Source organism: Coptis chinensis, chromosome 1 (genome assembly GCF_015680905.1).
Source record: "Coptis chinensis isolate HL-2020 chromosome 1, ASM1568090v1, whole genome shotgun sequence".
Taxonomy (NCBI): domain Eukaryota; kingdom Viridiplantae; phylum Streptophyta; class Magnoliopsida; order Ranunculales; family Ranunculaceae; genus Coptis; species Coptis chinensis.
In genome coordinates this window covers 2,023,642-2,044,551 of record NC_141456.1, presented here as the reverse complement: position 1 = coordinate 2,044,551, position 20,910 = coordinate 2,023,642, and the positions used below count along the sequence as shown (strand labels likewise).

Sequence of the window (20,910 nt, the reverse complement as noted above, 5' to 3'; positions counted from 1 at the left end):
ACAAATTCCACTTTTCTTATACATAAACACCAAACACAAACTATACATCAAATTCCATTCGAAAAATCAAATTTCAAACAAATACCAAACACAAATTCCAATTTTCAAGAGTCCTGTTATTGACGGACCCCATTTTGTGTTGGGCAGACTCCCATCACATAATCTTACAGGACATGGATCCTGATCTTCAAGTTTAAGCATCTCTCCAAGAGTCAGGCATAATACAAAATATCAGGATATGAGTATTTATCGATATTCAATTTCTAGATATGTATCGTGGATATATCCCCCTTTTTGGAGATATTTGACATTGTTTCACATGCAAATATCATAGATATATCCAAAATATCGTAGATATTGTAGATATTTTTTGTTATATTATGATACGTTATTTATATTTATTTAAAATATAATGGTAAATATTAAATAAAATTGTTATATACACAAAATATCGCCAAATATCTCCAAATATCACAAATATCGTCGAAATATCACCGATATTTGCAATCATATATATCTCTGAACATATCATGATATTTATATATTTTTCTCTAAAATCTGGATAAATATCTCCAAATATCGCGATATATCGAGATATTTTGTACTATAGAGTCAGGTACAGATGTTTTGATTAAACAAATGACAGAATCAAATGTTCCCTTCACAATGACCGACATTTAAGCTACGATCAGATATATGTGGGTATGCCATATTTCTTGGACGGTGGATATGCAATTCACAGCTCAGCTCCTAAATTTTTTTGGCGCAACTGTAAAATTGTAACAAAGTGCGACAAATCACAAATGTTGCTAGCGATATTGTCAACTTAAAGTTTTCATGACCTCTAACTCTGTAAGGTCCTTTGCAGCTATGTTTTCATTATGAGTTACGATAGTTCTCACAAATTATTAAATGAAATACCTTAAACAAGTTTTGGTGCTTGGAGTTTAACATGTGATTGAGCTGGCTTAGTTGCAGGGTTGGGGTTTCATACTAATAGCACTAATTCAAGGCAGAGTGGCATCATTGTGGGTAATCATGGAATAGTTTTAAAAAGAAGATAGCATGGACAGGTTGGCAACATGTTATCTTGATGTAGTTGGGGTGCCCAACACAAAATATGATTTTTAGGTCAATGACAAATTTGTAATAATTCCACTTTAACATACATTCAAAACATGCCAAAATTAAACAAGTGCAATCCAAAAGACATCAACATATATCAACTTCAAAAATCAACTTCCACTATTGTAAGCCGATATAGGTCCCATCAATTCGTTGAGGATCTCTCCCTCCATCTGATGTAAGTCTCATGTTCATATCATAAGCTTGTTGCACCAACAATTCCTTCTCCCTAAAGTGGTCAATGTCAACCTCTCAATATTCGAAAAGAGTAAACTTAACAGGATTTGACTGGTCGTTGAGTGCATTCATGAAGTGTATATGAAGTTACATTGCTGGGCTGGGACATGAGTGCATTCCATGTACTCGTGTACTATGGATTGCACATATAATCCGCATTCTTCTCCATCTCTCTTACTCTATCAACAAAGCTTTGTTTTATCTCATTTATCTTTTTGAGCAAGCATCTGCCAATGCTTGTAGCTTGAATCTCAACCAGTTTCTTAGCTAAAATAGGAATACCCACTATAGATTTTAGACAAGAGCCGGTGAGATTCAAACAGCCTTGCCTCCTCCATTCTTGCTTCGTCATAGCTCTCAACACCAACACGATTCCTCACACAGACATACCCAAGACAATTCGTCATAGCTCTCAACTCCAACACGATTCGAGAGAGAAAACCTGAGACAAAAATGGCGATGGTTATTTTTTCCAATTTGTTTGTTAGGTTGAGCCTGAGAGAGATGATAAGGGATGAGTAGGTTTTCTGGCTTTCTTGTGTGTTTTTTAAAATTCAACAATATCGAATGGTCGTAGTCAATGTTTTGAAAACCGAACCGGTAATTGAACCGATTTTTTGTTAAAATGGTTCAACCAGGTTCAACCATGGTTCGACTCGGTCGGACCGATTTATGTTTATTTAGTAAATTTTTTAATAATTACAATAATAAAATGAATAAATACATGTTTTAATTCAATATTAATTGGTATTATGTATCAAAATAAATTTCTTATACAAGAAATACATAGTAGTATGTTGGTTTGGAGTTTGGATTATCTTGTTTAGGTGTTAGGTTCAACTCCCCACATTATCAATTTTTCAAAAAAAAAAAAAAAAAAAAAATTATATAAGGATGATCCGGTTTAAAACTGAACCGGTTCAATCGGTTTGCCGGTTCAACCACGGTTTAAGCATAGACCAAGGGTCCGACCATAAACTCAAGTTTTAACTGAACCAAACCGAAAATTTACCGGTTCCAGTCGGACCCCGGTTCAACCACCGGTCCAGTCCGGTTTTCTAAACACTGGTCGTAGTTGTTTCTTATGTGGTTGCCTTGATGATCACTCGATTTGTTTTGTATTTGAGGAATAACAACACCAAAACACATGTCACTATCTCATGAACTTAATCTAACGATTGATTTCTAAAAACCACAGAAAAATTTTATTAGTGGTATTACCCTCTCAGTGTGTTTACACTTTACACAATTTACAATTTAGTAGTATCCCCCCAACTCCACATTTCAATAACTAATTATTCGGAGCTTCCAACAACACCACCACCTCCCATTAGGCTAGGGGTCAAAACTAAGTTTTGTAGGTAATAATAGAAGAAATTAATCTTTAATTCGAGACATGCATGGTAACAATGTTAAGTTGGATCAAACCCCATAAAAACTAAATAGAACATTAGTGGCCAATTATTAGATAATTGTTGATTAAGTTGTTAATACAAATATCAACTTTGAAAATGAAGTTTTTTTTTTGGTAACTAAATTTGAAAATGAAGTTGAATGGGGAAATCAAGATGAGAAGTTTAAAAGATGAAAATTTTCAGCTAGATAGAGAAGAAAATGAGTCATATGATTGATCTCGAATGGCACAAAAGAGATCACAAACAAATAATATTTTTTTTGCTTTTATTAAATCGTAGCCATTAAGTTTTGTCCATGAGGTCTTGACACGTATCACTAACTCCTTGTAAAGGTTCTAATTGGGCGAACCCCACGTGTGTAGGAAATTTGGGGAGAATGATGTTGTGACTGAGTTCGAATGATCGAACTGCCTGCACATCCAGTTCTCTGGTGAACTGGAATCAAGCCAGACGTAGTTCATCTTAAGTGATTAAGTTGGAGATGAAAAAAATGTGAACATGGACCCCCTCTTGTTTGGCCCTTCCTTCTTCATTTATAGCACATTACCTTATTTGGTCCATCCCCTTTAATGTGGAACTTGAATGAGTTTAAATGGGGATAAATGAGTGCATGGCTGCTGTTACAGAATGGCAATAACGACTATCCTTCCTTCTCTGAGCGTTGCGAGACCTGCTGGCAGGTCTTTGAGACTTGGCTGAGGTCTTGATATGGTTTTGTGCTGAACACATGTATAATATACATTAGTTGTGTATATTAGTCCCTCACACAGCCCCTTCTCGTTAGGTCGTGTTTTCTTAAGAATGATCTGACGAGAGAAATAATTTGACACATGTCCAAGTGGAACAGTGAGCATGTTGGAGCTTGTGTAAGCATTCTGCTCTAGTGAGCGTAGGTCTAGGACCCTAACTTAGTGCTTAAGTAAGCATTCTGCTCGAGTGAGCATAGGTCCAGGGACCATTTAGCGCTTATTTAAGCGTTCTGCTCCAGTGAGCGTAGGTCAAAGGACCTTTTAGCGTTTATGTAAGTGTTATGCTCCAATAAGCGTAGGTCAAGAGACTTTTTAGCGCTTATGTAAGCGTTCTGTTCGAGTGAGCGTAGGTCAATGGACCTTTTAGTAATTATGTAAGCATTCTGCTCGAGTGAGCATAGGTTGAGGAACTAGGAGTATACGCACTCGATAACTATCCCCATTTATTTTTGAAGTTTAATGTGAGCTGGCACGAAAGAGTTAGTACGAACTAATGAAAGTAATTCTAGAGATGCATAGAGCATTGAGCTCAAATACTTACATAATTGAACATAATTAGATGACAATAACTAGCTCCAGCTCGTAGATAGTTTTGGCTAGCTCCCAGTTTAGAGCTTGATCGACTTGCAGTATGATGAGCTGGAGTAGCAGTGTCCGTTAAAGCTCCAGTGAACTGATGATTGACTATAAATTGGCCTACTATCAAAAAGGTATGAGTGAGTAGATAAATTGGCCTACTATCAAAAAGGTATGAGTAGATAAATTGGCCTACTATCAAAAAGGAATGAGTAGAAAACAGTTCTAACATTCGACCCATACATGTTGACTATGACAAATGTACTCGCACATGGACACATGGTCACATATGAAATATTCTTCTTGAAACAATTTGCATGATTAAATTAAATTTGGATACAATCGTAATTAAACTTGCTAACAATTAAATTTGATCAGGGTAAGTTGAAGAAGCTGCTGGCGCTTTAGGGTATGTGCAGTTGTGCACAAAACCTTTTATTTGATGTCGATTCGTTTTATTTTGCCAAAAAATAACAGTCATCATATACTAGGTCAAGAAGAGGAAACACATGAACAAACGGTCCAACAGTCTAAACTACAATCTGCTCTCATATTATTTTTATTTTGGCTCTATGAATCAGAGGAGTACTTGGACAGATTTTTTAGAATGGAAGCATCAACACATTTTTCATTATTGTCGTTACCACTACTGGTACTCTCATCACACCTCCGGCCAACCTCAACCATGTTCTTGGTCTCCTCAAGTGTGGAACTCTCACTCGGATTATAAACACGCTGATTTGGTTGCTGAGACGCATTCCTCACAGAGTCTGAAGGTTGCTGGAACTGGTGTTTATATGTGCCGCCAGGAAATGAATTGTGATTCTGAAGTGGTGGTTGTGTCTGTGGAACCCTAATCTGATGCTGAATCTCTGATACCCTCGGTTTAGTTGTTGCACAGTTCAGATGTACATCAAAATCACATGCATTACACCTATAGAGCCAACGGTTGGATCCCAACTTCTGGCATATGTCACAAGAGAAGCCTTTGGTTTGATAGGGAGGGTTGAATGCGAGGTTAAGAGAATGAGGGTGTGCTTGGTGCCTGAGTGAAGGAGGCATGGCAGCACAGAGGATATGGAAGTCTAAGTTACAGGTGCTGCAGTTGTACCGGAATCCGTTAGGATGTTCCCCACATGCATCACATAGGATACCGTCTCGTTGATCGGCAGGTGTCGAAATGAGGGTAAGGGCATGGTTGGGATCTGCAGGATGGTGAAGGAGTTGAGGCACTTGAGAACAGAGGATGTGGAGGACATATTTGCAGGCTTTGCAAGTGTATATCCAGTCAGAGCAGCTAAGATTGCACCCTGAACATGTTGAAGGAAAATTTTGAGGCAGTTCTTTAATTTTGAAGAGCTCTAGTGGATGTTCATGGCTGAAGTGTTCGATGGATTGGTCATACTCTAACTTCCCCATCTCTCTCGCACTCTTAACTCTCTCCCTCCTGGTTTTAAGTAAAGGATTAAATAAAGACTACCACCAACTACTTACAAAAGAGGGGAGTTGACTTCACAGAAAGGCGGTCGAGGGTTCAGAAGTAAAAAAACTAGGCCGGGAGTCACCGATCCCTAAATTAAGGCGTGTTCTTAGTTAACAGTATCAACGCGTGCACTTTTAATTTTCCTATCTAAGCTGTCAAGTTAAGTGTATTAAACGTTCAATCAACTCAAGGGTACATATGTATAAACAAAACGATAAATTCTCTGCATATGATCGATTGTGATTTAATATGTGGAGTATGAGGAATTGAGGTGTAGCTATGACTGAAGAAAAACACGTGAACTTTCCAATAATTATGTGGAGTACATTCGGCGGCGTTCTGGAGACGTATTTTTGACGCATAAAGTCACTCACGTGGAGAACCACACATTTACTTGAAATCTAACGGGGTGAATAGGGTATTAACGTGGTAATATAGTTCACCGGTAGGGTAGGGATCCGTCGGGACGGATATGGCTATATCCGAATCCGAATCCAAATAATTTCACAGTATCCGAACCCGAACCCGATTATATCCGAAATTTAATATCTAAACCCGACCCGAATCCGATTAACCCGATCGGATAACACTAAAAATTCAAAAAAAGTCCAAAAATTATATCTGAATCCGATCTCGAACTCGACATACCCGAATCCAAATCCGACCCGAATACATAAACGGATATGAAAATTGACCCGAACCTGATGTATTCGGTAATCGAGTCGGGTGGGATTTGAGTCTACCCGACCCGATTCCCTGCCCTATTCACCGGTCTTCTGACTCGGCGTCTTCTAACCTCGGCTAAAGCCAAGCCAACAAGACTCACAGTAGAACTGAGTCAACTAGTGTTGACTGATCTTGTTCTTTGAGTCATGCGAAATGACTTAAATACCTTTTCAGACCTAAAATTATTTAAATACTCCCTTGATTTCCCAAGACTAAAATGGGAGTTAGTGACACGTGTCTCCATCCTATCAACTCAATCCAATGGGAGTTAATGATACATGTCCTCATCCTATCAACTCAATCCAACAGCTTAAACAAAAGAAGAGTTAGAGATTCTCTAGGTGGTAGTATAACTTGTCTTTTTCTTCATATTTGAAGAAAAAGTTCGGAATATCTTGGAATTCCATCTCTAGGTGGCCTCAAATCCGGTGGCATCACCTGCTTGTTCGCATTCTTGTTCGCAAATTTGGCAATTTGTATGTGGATGCGGAGAGACATTGGTAATGTCGCGCGCCATTGCAAATGTTACCCCAATTTTTTTTTTACTTTGACCAGCACCACGCGCCAGTGGTACTGTCGCGCGCCACTCCTGATGTCGCGTGGGTTGTTTTGGAATTGTACATGGGCGACATTCCAACTATCGCGCGCCAGTACTAATGTTGAGCAAGATGGGGTCTACAAGGAATTTTGCGGTCGAAATTTGCGACCAGCTTCTTGAAAAAAAATCTTCAAATATGAAGAGTATACTACCACCACCTAGAGATGCTCTTAGTGACACGTGTCATTATCCTATCGAGTTAATCCAACGGCATAAACAATAACTTGAATGGGAGGGGGAATACTAATTTTTATAAATACAGTGAAGGATACTACTAATAAAGTTTGTGTGTTTTTCAAAATTCAACAATGGGTCGAATTGTTGTAGTTGTTTCTTATTATGTGGTTGTCTTGATGATCACTAGGTTTGTTTTGTATTTGAGAAATTCAACAACACCAAAACACGTCACCAACTCATGAACTTAATCCAATCATTGATTTCTAGAAACCATAGAAAAACTTTATTAGTATTGCCTTCTCATTGTATTTACACAATTTAGTAGTATCTAGAGTTTGGGATTTCATAATTATCGGAATTTCGGAAATCTGGAAAACCGAAATTCACAATATTTTGACCTATGTCATATTTTGATTTCAATTAATTTTGGAATCATCAATATTTCAACCCTAAATTTTTTCCCTTTTTTTTTTAAAAAATCGAAATAACCGACGGAATTCCAACATTTTGTTTAGAATCGTAGTATTCCCCCAACTCCACATTTCAATAACTAATTATTATGAGGTTCTAACACCACCACCACCTCCCATTAGGCTAAGGGTAAAAGTGAGTTTATTTTGTAGGTTGATAAAACGTAAAAATGATCAAATTCTACCCACGAATAAATGATGAAATTCAAGCAAGTAAAACTAAAACTTTTACGAAGATAGTTCTTATCAAAGATTTCTACTCTCGATACTATTGAAATAGAGTTGGAATAAAAGATTCGTTCCACTCCTAGTTCTTTAGCATTTAATATTTTTTAATATTGCGAATCTATCCAAAGTCTAATGAGAGTAATGGTGGGATTATACTACGATGCAAATTCAAATAACAAGATACTAACTATAATTATTCAACTACGAAATGCTACGGAATACTAAGGTTTGAATCTAGATAAAGAATTAGGGGAGATTCAATCCACCTTAACTCGACTTAATCAACTAACAAAGATTCGTCGTAATCCAAATTTCAATGCTTTGCACGTCAAAATGGTAATTCTAATCCCTAATTATACATGACATCTTTACCAATTAATAACTAGCATGTGAAGTAACCAAACTCATTCTCATGGTGAACTAATTACTTTCTAGAATCGAATATATTATCACAATGATTTCTAAGTTAACAAAGATCAAGCTTCATCAAGGCTTCTTCAACCCCCTTTAATGGAGGTTTAGCCTATAATCATTATACTATCATTTTCATATGAAATTGAATTACACATAATATAAAGATTATAACTTTATTAAATTCAACTAAACAATAATTGAAATCTAAATTAACAACTAAGAAATCATTAAATAACAATAATTGAAATTAGATCTAAGCAATTTTAAATAACAAAATCGAAATTATCAAGAACTAACTATTTTATTTATCTAATGAATGAATAACAATGATTCCAATAACTAATCTAAAATAAGGAATGAAACTAATCAATGGAATGAAAACTAATTAATTAACTAATTCAAAAACTCAAAACTAGATCTAAATTATTCTCTAATAGCTACCTTCTATCCTAAGCTATTTGATACTTAAGATCTAAGTCTTGTGTGTGGAAATGGAGGATACCAGATCCACATTTTCGTGCATGGGCTGAGGAGCCATGTTTTGGGCTGAAAAATCGAGCCCAAAACCCAATCTCTTCAGTCCACAGGGCCCTTTTCAGTTGGATCTGACTTCATCAGGCTTTTCATCCACTTCTACTCCTCTGATTGGGACAAGGCTTAGACCATTGGAAAGCTCTTTCTGATCCGGTTGTTTTAACATAAGGTTGGCCCAATTCTGAGGCCTGAGTCCAAAGATACGGTCTTCAGAAGTTCTGCTAACTTTTATATGTTATTTTTGTCCGCGTTGACTCTGACTTTTCAGCTTCTGACCGGGCTTTACAAAAGATTTTTCTCCTTGAATCTTGGCTTTTAATTACAGAACTTCTTAGCAACCAACTCTTGCTCCTTTATATCGCCAAAGTGGCACATTTCTGCACATAATAGACTTCAATGCCTAAAATACTTAAAAGCACGTAATCAGCATTAACTCTTATTTATTACTCGTATAATTGGTCAAAAAGTATTATTGTTAAGGGGTTAAAACTACAGTTTTGGGCTCTTATCATAGGTAATGATAGAAGAAATTAATCTTCAATTCGAGACATGGTAACAATGTTAAGTTTTATCAAACCCCATAAAATAAACTAAATATTTTGTGGTTATTCCAAATATTTGTATGTATTGAGCGGGAAAAGAATGAAGAAGACAATGGACACATGTCAGGAGTTGATTGGGTCAAAGCTAATTGAGGACACTATATAAAGACTGGATGAAGTGAAAGAAGGATTCATTCGATCATTCCCACAAAAATTATTAGAAATAGGAGAGAGAAAGAGAGAATCAGAGAAATTGTAAACCTCCATTATTGATAAATAAAAAGTTTTGTTTCACTTCAATTCAATCTCATTCAAACTATCTTTCTATCATTCATCTTCAATGACGATCAGTAATTCGTGTGATCTGAGATCAATTATCCAAAGATTGTTCTTAGTCATCACATTGGCGCCGTCTGTGCATCGAGAACAAGAAAATTTGGAGTTTTCTTCTTCTCCGATTTCGAATCCGTAGTTTTGTTCTGAGTTTGAGTGAAAGAAGAGTGACAAAAGAGTTAGTAGTGAAGTGAGAATTGAATCATAATAGCTCCAAAGAATAAAGCAAATAGTAAGCGAGTGGATAATGATAATCAATTGCAAACAATAAATACAAGAGCTTCAGTAAGTAAGCAATATCAGGGGGAAAACGTTGAAGTAGAAATTTCACTTCAAGAAGTCTTGAAGTGGTTGAAGGAAGTGGAAAAACAGAATTATTATACACAGATATACAGTGTTCAAGTATCAAAAATCGTTAAATCCCTAAATTATTGTTTTTAGTTGATTCAAGAATTGTAAAAGAATGTGGGTTTTTAGACTAACAAGTAGAGTACATAAAGTAAAGGGCGTACCTTACAATGTGCGAAAGTTAATGTGTTTTGGAAGGACACATATAATTGAAGGATGAAGACGAAGGGAGCAAATCGTGTTTTTTGGGTTGCTAAGTAGCGTATAGAGGAAGTTGGAAAGATGAGAGAAAGAGAAATTGTTTATTTCAAACTTTTATATTTGAAATTGTGGACCGGGTTGTTACCTCAACCCAGATATAACTGCTTCTCAAAAAGTTGAAATTTGAAATGGAATTTCAAATTTCAAGAGGGGGCGATGTAGTGGACAAATATAATGCCTTTAAATATTTTTATTTGATATTTCAAAACTCGATATATTGACATGAGGGTCAATGTCTCGGTATATTTCGTGGTTATTCCAAATATTTGCATGTATTGAGCGGGAAAATGAGGAAGAAGACAATTGACACGTGTCAGAAATTGATTGGGTCAAAGTTAATTGAGTACACTATATAAAAACTGGATGAAGTGAAAGAATGATTTATTCGATCATTTCCACAAAAATTATTAGAAACATGAAACATAGTTCGTGATTCCGAACGAAACTCCGAAATTCCGCTCAGAATTTCGGTTTTTCAAAAAATCGGAATTCCGAATATAGAGTCGAAATATCTGAAATTCCGAATATAATAGGGTTGAAATTTAATGGATTTCGGTTTTTAGATTTATCGGAATTCCGAAAATTCCGAAATCCCGAACTATGAATGAGAGAGAAAGAGAAAATCAGAGAGATTGTAAACCTCCATTATTAATAAATAAAAAAAATTGTTTCACTTCAATTCAATCTCCTTCAAACTATTTTTCCATCATTCATCTTCAATGCCGATCAGTGTGATTTGAGATCAATTATCCAAAAATTGTTCATAGTCATCACACTATCTTGATTACGAATGGGTTCATACTTCATACTCTACACACATCAGTAGTACAACTCATAGTACAAAATATCCCGATATATCGCGATATTTGGGGATATCTATCCATATTTCAGAAAAAGATATTTAAATATCACGATATGTTTAGAGATATATACGACTGCAAATATCAGTTATATTTCGATAATATTTGTGATATTTATGATATTTTGCGATATTTTGTATATATAACAATTTTATTTAATATTTACCATTATATTTCAAATAAATATAAATAATGTATCATGATATATCAAGAAATATCTATAATATCTACGATATTTGTCGATATTTTGGATATATCTACGATATTTGCATGTGGAACAATATCAAATATCCCCAAAGAGGGGGATATATCCACGATACATATCCAGAAATTGAATATCGATAAATACCCATATTCTGATATTTTGTACTGTGGTACAACTAACGCAAAGTCAGATTAATGTACAGTAGTCGGATTAAAAAAAAAATCGACCCATACCTGTTGACTATGACTAATGTACTCGCACATGGACACATGTCACATATGAAATATTCTTCTTGCTACAATTTGCATGATTAAATTAAACTAGCCATGCAGCCCGACCAGTGGTCGAGCCTGCTATTTTTTAAAACTATTATGGGGTTATGTTACTTTTAATTGGGCTATTTATGTTATTCAATTTATATTTAATTTTAACGGGCTGGTCGTTTTTTATCACCACTTGTTTTGCATATGTAAGAGAAGATAGCACGTGTACACATTGAAATGTGATTGACAATGTTTTGAGTAAAAAACCTTCGACTATCTTATCACCCATTTTTTATCTTTTTATTTACTGCATCTTCAATCTATCCCGGTTTTGGACACATCCAATATTTTGGTTAGTGTTAGGTCGTCAAAACACAACATTTTATTCTATGGCTAGAATCTACTGGAAGAAAAAGGTTCACCTCTTGAATTAAAGATTAACTGCAAATTCTTTCTTGTTTGACCAAGTTTTCCAAAAGCGTCTACCTCCAGAAGCTGTAGACTTGGTCTCCAGATTCCTCCAGTACTCTCCTAATCTCCGTTGCACTGCTGTAAGTTTATTTCTATGAGACACGTGCCATGATGTTGTTGATTCACAAAGTTGACTATCTATCATTTTTGTAATTTATGGTGGTAGTTGGAAGCTTGCATCCACCCTTTCTTTGATGAGTTGAGAGGCCCAAATACCCGCCTCCCTAATTGTCGACCTCTTCCTCCACTATTCAATTTCAAATCCCAAGGTAAGGTGTTTGTGTGATGCTGTTTTTGTTTATATACAAATAGTGTCACTAAGCATAAGATAGTCATCAACAAGACAACAACCTCCCTTTTTTCTGTTTTATTTTTAATGCTTAAAGCACCAAATAACCCCCATTATCTTTACAAATTAGAGTTATATTTTAGTTGGAAGTACTATTTAAATGTGTCATTAGAAAGTCATAAACATATTATTATTCAGCACGATCTGTGAAAATTTCATTTAAACGGTAGTATTGTGCCATTGTGCAGTTGTGCCAAGTTCTTATGCAGGATACCTTCTAATTATTATGCTTCAATATACACTTTCGTTGCATGCAAAATAATTTAGTTTGTTAAGAAAACTAAAAGAGGCAAAATTAGGGAGTTGACTCTTCATTTTTCATCCTGTAAACCCCATTCTTAATAATCCTAATATAGGGGTTAGTTGACTCCGCTTCCAAAACAGACATCCGAGCCTCTTGAAGAACTTCTTCAAGTTTCTCAAATATAGACCACGACTCGTTTTCGTCATTAGCAACCTTAAAAAAGCTCCTTGTGTTATCCAGTACTTTAGCCTTATTTTGGTTTGCAGTAACCATGTTTGGCTTTAGTTCCTCAAGGTTGTTACTCTCACTCTGCACTTCTGTTCAAGATCTCATTTTTCCGCGGTCCTTCAAATCTGATTCAAAACACACTTATGATATTCAACAATTAGCTTTTGCACTTCATCTATCCCACTCTCTGGCATTTCTTTCATAACTTCTCTCTCTTCGATAACAGATAACAGTCTGATATGTGAGTTCCATCTCCTTCACGGTCACTGTGTACGATCAATATAACACCTTCAACCGCAACATCAGCCTCAAACTTCTTTGATTTCCTCTTACGATTTTCGATTTCCTTTAACACGAAACTAAGCTTTTCTTTGTACTGCTTCATCTCTGAATGCAACCTGGTTCTCTCCTCTTCAGCTTTGAGCAATTCAGTAGCTTTACAATCAAAGTGCCAATTTTTTTGTGCTAAAATGCTTGTTTTATCCAAATTTTCAATTGTAAATAAAACCTTCTCCGACTATTTTCTTAAATTTTCCTTCTCAAGTTTGGAATTCAAAGAAGCAAGGTACTCTCTTAATTCCAGTTCAGTTTCTTCATCCTTACTTATAGCAGCCCCATTTTCAGCCATTTGAGCCTGAAGAAGAACTAAAGCTTCCTTTTTCTTGATAACATAACCATGCATGGGAAGAATCGACTCTTGCTCTTGCCCGAGGTTTAGTAATATCCATGGATGTATATTTACCTTAGATTGGACCTTTTCAATAGGCAATTCACATGTGTTTGGAGTGATGTTTTTCATGTAGCATCCGAGCGCGACTACTAATATTCACATTGTTGCAGAATTGCAAATTTAGTGAGATACATGTGTCCATATTTTCCATAGCTTGGCCTTTTCACCTGTTTCAACTTATCTCTTATAGGCTATTCACAACTGTTTGGAGAATCTGCCATAGAACTACAGAAGGTTATGAGTGAACAACATTGAATAATCTATGTCTATTGGGGTGGTGAGATCATTAAAGATGAGGTAGCGTATGATTACACTTGTGAAACAACATTGAATAATCTATGTCTGCTAGGTGGTGTGATCGTTAAAGATGAGGTAGCTTGTGCCCGCAATGCTCCAAAATCTGCCACATAACTACAGAAGGTTATGAGTGAACAACATTGAATAATCTATGTGTGCTGGGTGGTGTGATCGTTAAAGATGAGGTAGCTTGTCCCCACAATGCCCCAAAATCTGCCATAGAACTACATAAGGTTATAAGTGAAGCAGTGGAATCTCTGATTATGAAATTTGGCTTACCAGCTCGATTGTTAGAGGAGATTTTGATTGGAGTGTGAGAAATAGAGAAAGAAAGGGTTTTAGATTTTAATATGACAGGCAGTTGTGTAGCATAAGAATTTTGTTGTTGATCCATTAACTCCATATCCATATATATTAATTAATCCATATCCAATAACTAATACATATCATGATCCATTAACTCCATATCCATATCTATTAACTAATCCATATCCGTATCCAATAGAATTTGTTTGTTTTTTTCATCCCATGCGTACATTTGAAATAATGAAATAATGGCGTAGCTTTGTTTTTTGTTTTAACACTAGGTATTGCCCGTGTCGAAGACACGGATGATATTACCAACTTTCTCTACACTATATATACCTCATCCGTATATTAGAATCACCTCCCAGCTGAAATACTTTCTATAATTTTTAGATATTGTTTTATAATTTGTTTGGGGGCTAAAGTCTGAAAACAGAAGAACCGGTGTAGACATAAATTTGTTTCTATAATAAGAACTGTGAAATATAATATTAATACCACCAATTCCAATCATTTGTACACATTTACACACACAATTAGAAAGTGCTATTATCAATTATATTAAACTAAAATCAGTAGAAAGAACATATGTTATTCTTGATCAATGTAACAAATCTATTCCAAAGATGTAAGAATGAGGCTACATCCAAGATTCCACTCCCTTAAAACAATTAGGTGAGTACATAGTCATTATGAGTATATAACTTTTATACAAATTTAGCCTAAGGTTGTAACAATAAGTGTCATTCCGAAAAGCAGACAACAAAAGATGTTTCATGGTATCTATGTAAAAGTGTAATATTCCTACTTGCAATGTCTTTCTATCTCCCTCCCCCTCAATTGTAGCACCCATGAAGCTATATATAGACAGTGACTAAGTTTGAACACACTTTTTCATACCACCTATTCTTCAACACTGGTAGAGTTTCAAATTGAGAACTTTGGTTTACATATTCTTCTGCTAAAGAAAAGATATTTCATTCCATTGAATCAATTTACACCACTGGAAAAGGAATGAAGAAAGACCTTTAACACTTGATGTTTGCCATACAATCAATACTTTTTCTTTTTTCTTTTACTTTTTGGCAAAACTCAAGCTGTGGTGAAATGAAAATCCCCTACTATAAGGGCATCTCCAATGGGGGGTGTAAACCGTATAAAGTGGAAATTTTACACCCCAAATATAAAAAAAACTCTCTCCAATGGGGGTGTTATACCGTAGGTAATAGTGTATTAGCTAATAGAAAGGGTGGGGAATTCCCCTCTCGCTATTAGTTAATAAAAAGCCCGGCGACACTCGAACTGACGTCTGAGTGAAATAATTTTCGGACGTCACTTGGAGTAACGCCCTTTCTAATTATTCTAAAGTAATTTTTTAACTCGGACGTCATTAAACTGGGACGTCACTTAAAGTGACGTCCGAGTTTAAAATCTATTTTTTTTTACACTTCTCCATTGGAGAGTATAGAGTGTGGATATTTATAAGCTATACAATAGTATACAATTAGAGGTGTAAAATCCTAATGGCACCTACGTGGAGCCTAGGTGGAGGTGTAATTTTACACCCCCCATTGGAGATGCCCTAAGAAAACACAATGAATAAGTTTGTTTTATCAAATATCATGTCTTGAGTATCATTTCTAAATTGAGTTGCAATTTTATTTGAGAAAAGGATATGCAAACACCATCAGTTTGTCCCAACTCCAAAGAAGTAGATGCTAACCGCTAAGGTATCAACCACCTTATTAGCTTCTCTGTGAAAGCGCGTGGCTAGAAAACCGCCGTGTATTGTTCACATGTTCATTTGTTAAATTATACCTTTAAACGACCTATCAAAGAATTTACATCTAAAGTTGCGTAAATTTTTCGAATACTTGTCTATGCTTAGTACCACTAATAAGGAAAACAAAGTACTACCATTTGTACATTCCCATGATCCACCATTCAAACCCTCTATGTCCCTCTTGTTTCAAAAGAAGCTTGACCATGCGATTTAACTCCCTTTTTGAACCTGCAAAAAGTAAACCCAAAAAATAAATAATTAAGTTAATATCAATCAGCAAGGACTTTGCTTCATTTTCATACTCAGAGAAATAAAAATGTTTGGGGTATTTTCTCATACGGACTGTAAGATAACAACAATATCTTAGATGCTTAAAAAAAAAATAGTCTCAATTGATTGTTCGCCATTAGTTTAAAGGACTGAGGATACCTTACAAACGTTAGCAATGATAGATCGATTAAACAAACAATACCAATTGACCGTTTAAATAAGGGATTGACCCTATGAGAAATTACATCTAACTATCGCAATAAAAAAATTCAATTAAAGTATAATCTGGCTTTTCAAATTATGAAAGGAAAAATAAAATTAAGATTTGCTGAACCAAGTAAAATAAGTTGTTCGAACAAATTTTTGAATTGAGTATGTAATTAAAATGGGTAAGCAAATTTAAAAGAAACTGAAGTTGATGGTAAACTATGTTAGTGTCTATTTGAAAGGAGATTTTCCATTTGGTAAGTGCTTCTGCACAATGAAAGACAAAGTAACTGATTTAAAATACGTATTACAGAGAAAATCATACCCTTGCTTGTGTTAAAATGAGCTAACCCTTTCCTGAGAACAAAAAACATAAAGATTTCAAAAAAGTCATTTGTACCTAAACTACCAGTCCATTTAGAAGCAACCTTTTGAGTGATAAGACGCCAATAACCACAAATTGATTAGTACAAAGTACAAACTACAAAATTATGAAAGATCTGCAAAGCAATCTTATAACCAAAACTGAAATTAAATCCTATATTGTAAAATAAATCCGGCATTCCACGTAATGAGAAACATGAGCAAGCATAAGTTCTTGCGACAAAACCTTTCAGGTTGTTGTCGCTTTAATGCGACAACAAGTTCTAATAAAATATCACCTTAAAACGAACTTTAAAGTATAGATTGAGTAGTCCACAAAATTATTAGTGTAATGGTGCATGAAACCAAACAAGAGACATCTACCTTCACCGGCAAATTGGAGATAAGAAGTCGAGCATAAAGTGCCACAAATTTCCCAGCAAGTTAAATCAGAAAAATAAGTAGCATAAAAATTTGAGGGAATAAGGATACTCAGTGCTGTTGTGGTGGTGGATAAAGTGAATTCCTCGTGTTAATTAGTGAGGGGTTCTGAGGGAGGAAAGGGGTGTAATCCGGGAAATCATCTGAATCCATCACCAGTTGACAATTTCTCGCCATTACATGTGTATCCCAAGTTTATTGAAATCATCCTCTGCTCGAATCCCTTCCAAAAATAAAGCCCCGGAAAATTGTCGAAAAGAAACATACAGAAAATTAGAGAGCATGATAGAATAGAGAGAGATTACATGATAACAAATATGAAGAGAGTAAAGATTAGAGTTGGAGTTGAGGAGATGAGGAGCTGAGACTTTAGAGGGGCAAGCAAGAGTGCGACATTTATTTGAAAGTTATATTAAAAAGTGTTTAGAAGCCCATGCCCATGCAAGGTTAAGTTGCCTCACATCTCTGCCTTCGGTTACTGTATGAGTATGAGTATATGGAAACATATAATTAATGGAAACATTTCCTGATTAAATTCGTATAAATTCGATGTAAAGCTCAAAAGAGCTAAATAGGAAAGATAAACAGTTTAGCAAAATATTTAGATGAGCGATTCGGGTTTCCTTCTCTCTTATGATAAATAAGAGTTATGGTATTAAAAACCTCTATGGTAGGGATCTGTATTTTGATTTCCATTATAGCAAGTTCATTCCCTTTAAACACTCTTGGATGGCCTTCTACCGACAAAACCATGAAGTTGATCTGCTCTGCCTACTCACCCAATCTTAAATGTTTAGAAACCAACTGAATTAGGTAACATACTTTGCCCACTGTGAAAGCTCGCTCACTCACGAAATATTGGGCAAGTAACCAATATGCTTATTGGGAGTCCTCTTCACATCCCCAAAGTTCAAGGAGGAAATCATTAAATAAAGCCATCAATTACCACGCAAGAGCCAATGAGCATTTGGAAAAATGACCCGGTTTACTAATTTACTTACATAGAGGGCGTGGCTTAAAACAAAGAAGCTACATCCCTTTCTTTGTTAAACACATAGTTGCACCGTTATAGTACAAAGCTTTATACTCAAGTTAATTAATAATGGCAAAACAAAGCAGAAAATACAGCTCCTAGTTTAAAATACCTACTCTCACGAAAATACATACACCATAAACGTACATTACAAAAGAAATTTATTAAACATGGGTTGCACTTATAAGAGTCACAAAGTAAAATTATAACATGAAGCCTTGGGAGTAATAAGTTGTTTATTATCCCAAGAGTCAGAAAGTTAAAAATGGAACACCACCATTATTGTGGTTTTAATACGCTCGACTCGTCAATTAAAGGTGTTTCATACTCACTAAACACTTGTCTCCTCTCTAATAAAATCTCAACCTAATCCGGGTTTTCTTTATCAGTCCAAATTCTCAACAAATTCCAATTTACAACCCAATATCATTTGAAAGCTAGCATAGGAAATATATATGAAGTTTACATTGGTTTTTTCCCTAACTTTTTCTTAACAATGACATCCTTAGTGGACATGTATATACCATTATTTCCACTTCAATTGATTTCTAAATTCTTGGGAAATGAATACAGGACCTTCAGTACACTAAGCATATGCCTATCAGCTTTCTAAAACCAAGTACTCCTCGGTATTTAGCTAACAATACCTCCTTTTAATGACTACTACCCTACCACCCTACATAACACACATACAAAAACCCAAATAATCATTTTTTTCTTTTTTTTTTTTTTAAAAAAAAACACTCATAGTCTACAAAGACAAAACCCCATGAAAAAGTAAACATGCCTTGTTTATCTCAGCAAGGCATGGAAACACCTATTCCTGCAATACTCTCCTTCCAATATTCGGTTCCTTTTGTGGTCCCTATTCAACTCAAAAGTTCATATATAATCAAGTTTTGAATCTCAAACACAGTTTACAAAAACATAATTTTGAAAATGAAAAAGAAAATGGGGAAGCATGCCATTTCCATGGAAATCACCATAAGAGCAATAATGCAGTTGCTTTGCTTAGTAAAATCACATAAGCAAAGATAACTACTAACACTATTACTACCATGCAAATCTCTTGAAAGAAAAAACATACTATAAACACCACGAAATCCAATGTCTCTTCACCTCTGTTTCAATCATTATTTGGTTTCTACATTTCAACCAACACCCCATGTGCCTTCTCGAGTTCACTTATTGTCGTCTTTCACTTCAACTCTGCAGTCGGGACACATTTTTTAAAAACAACTTTCCTCTTACATTTTCCCTTGTTTTATGATAGTAAGGTCAACCAATTGATAAATTATTTAAAATGTCCAAATAAAGTTTTACCATGTAAGACCCGTCTCTTCCCATTTCTTTCAATTTTTCTATTTTAACCCTTCCATTTGTACGTAGTTCTTCTTCAGAAAGGCTCATATCAGGAGCTGGATTTTCCATTCCTAGATGTTGGATCACACCTTCGAATCTGAAGGTAACAATGCAAAGTGTTGGTAATATGGTTCTCAATATTAATAGGATGCGTAACCAATAACAAACTCTTGCCAAAACCAAAAACCAAACTATTAGCCTAAAATGATTTATTTGTAACCAGACATTCATGGCAGAGAATGGACCTTTGAATCAATACATTGACTAAGTTGTCTAAAAAAACTCAAAATTAGTAACGTCAATGTTTTCCAAATTGATGTAAAGAAAAATATACATTGTATGGATTATTTGTAACCACACATTCATGGCAGAGGTAATTCACATTGGATGAATATGAAGAGAGCTTAAGTAATTATCTAGTTTAGGTGAAATGACAACTTAGGTGTATGGTTACTATGAAGAGCTTTTCTTGAAAAAATAAAAGAAAGGAAGAATTATAAATAAAATAATGAATCTAACCTGTCAAAGCTCTAGGAAAACAGATAACAGGATTAGAGTTGTGCTTCTTGATTAGAGTTTATACCCTTTTCCAATTATGGTCAAGTCGAGTTTTGATCGGCTGCAAGTTAGATCATTGGACTGAGTTAAGAAAAAAAAAAAAGTTACTTCGTTGAGACACTCTAACAAACAATAGTTCTTTTCAGATTCTTGATTAGAATATAACAAACACTTCGAAGTATAATTTGAATTCCATATTCAGTCAACAAAACAACAAATTAGAAAAGAAAAACTAAACGAAAATATATATAAAAAAATTGCTTAGCCAAGAACATAGAAAATTTACAAATTGTAACATATGTGATTCAAGCTAGTGAATAATCAACACTCGGAAGGAACATTTAGTGAAGTCGAGAGTTAAACCGCCGTATGCGTGCCAGACATGCAATCTAAACAATTGTACACGAAAGGCCATCTTCATGTGATAAGTGTTCTGCATAATGTAAACAAAAGAACATAGCTGATAAAACATAATCATATCAGGTACAGATGAAGAGGAGGAAGCCACCGAGAGAAGAAGGAATATGAGTGATCATCGTTCTAAAATAGAGTAATTTATTTTCAAGATAGAAGAGTCGGTATTCCGGGGGTTTTTGGAATGGTTTCTGATTTTTTTTTGCTGGATTCTGACGTTACTCAAAAAGAATCCTTTAATGTCGTTTTAGCTGGGAAACGCTAGTTTTAAACTTCCTAGATTCATTAAATAAGATTCCAATGTGTCATA

The 20,910-nt window shown here is 35.1% G+C and overlaps 1 protein-coding gene across 1 annotated transcript; it reads right to left on the bottom strand.

The window, feature by feature from the left end:
- Positions 1-4,555: 4,555 nt before the first annotated feature.
- On the bottom strand, positions 4,556-5,571 carry LOC147521210 (protein VACUOLELESS GAMETOPHYTES-like). Its single transcript, XM_086598417.1, has one exon. The coding sequence runs from the start codon at positions 5,519-5,521 to the stop codon at positions 4,673-4,675; it is 849 nt and encodes a 282-aa protein (XP_086454543.1). The 5' UTR covers positions 5,522-5,571; the 3' UTR covers positions 4,556-4,672.
- Positions 5,572-20,910: the final 15,339 nt, after the last annotated feature.

Excerpts from the sequence above, each read along its gene's own strand:
- LOC147521210 (XM_086598417.1), bottom strand. The coding sequence starts at position 5,521 with ATGGGGAAGTTAGAGTATGACCAATCCATCGAACACTTCAGCCATGAA.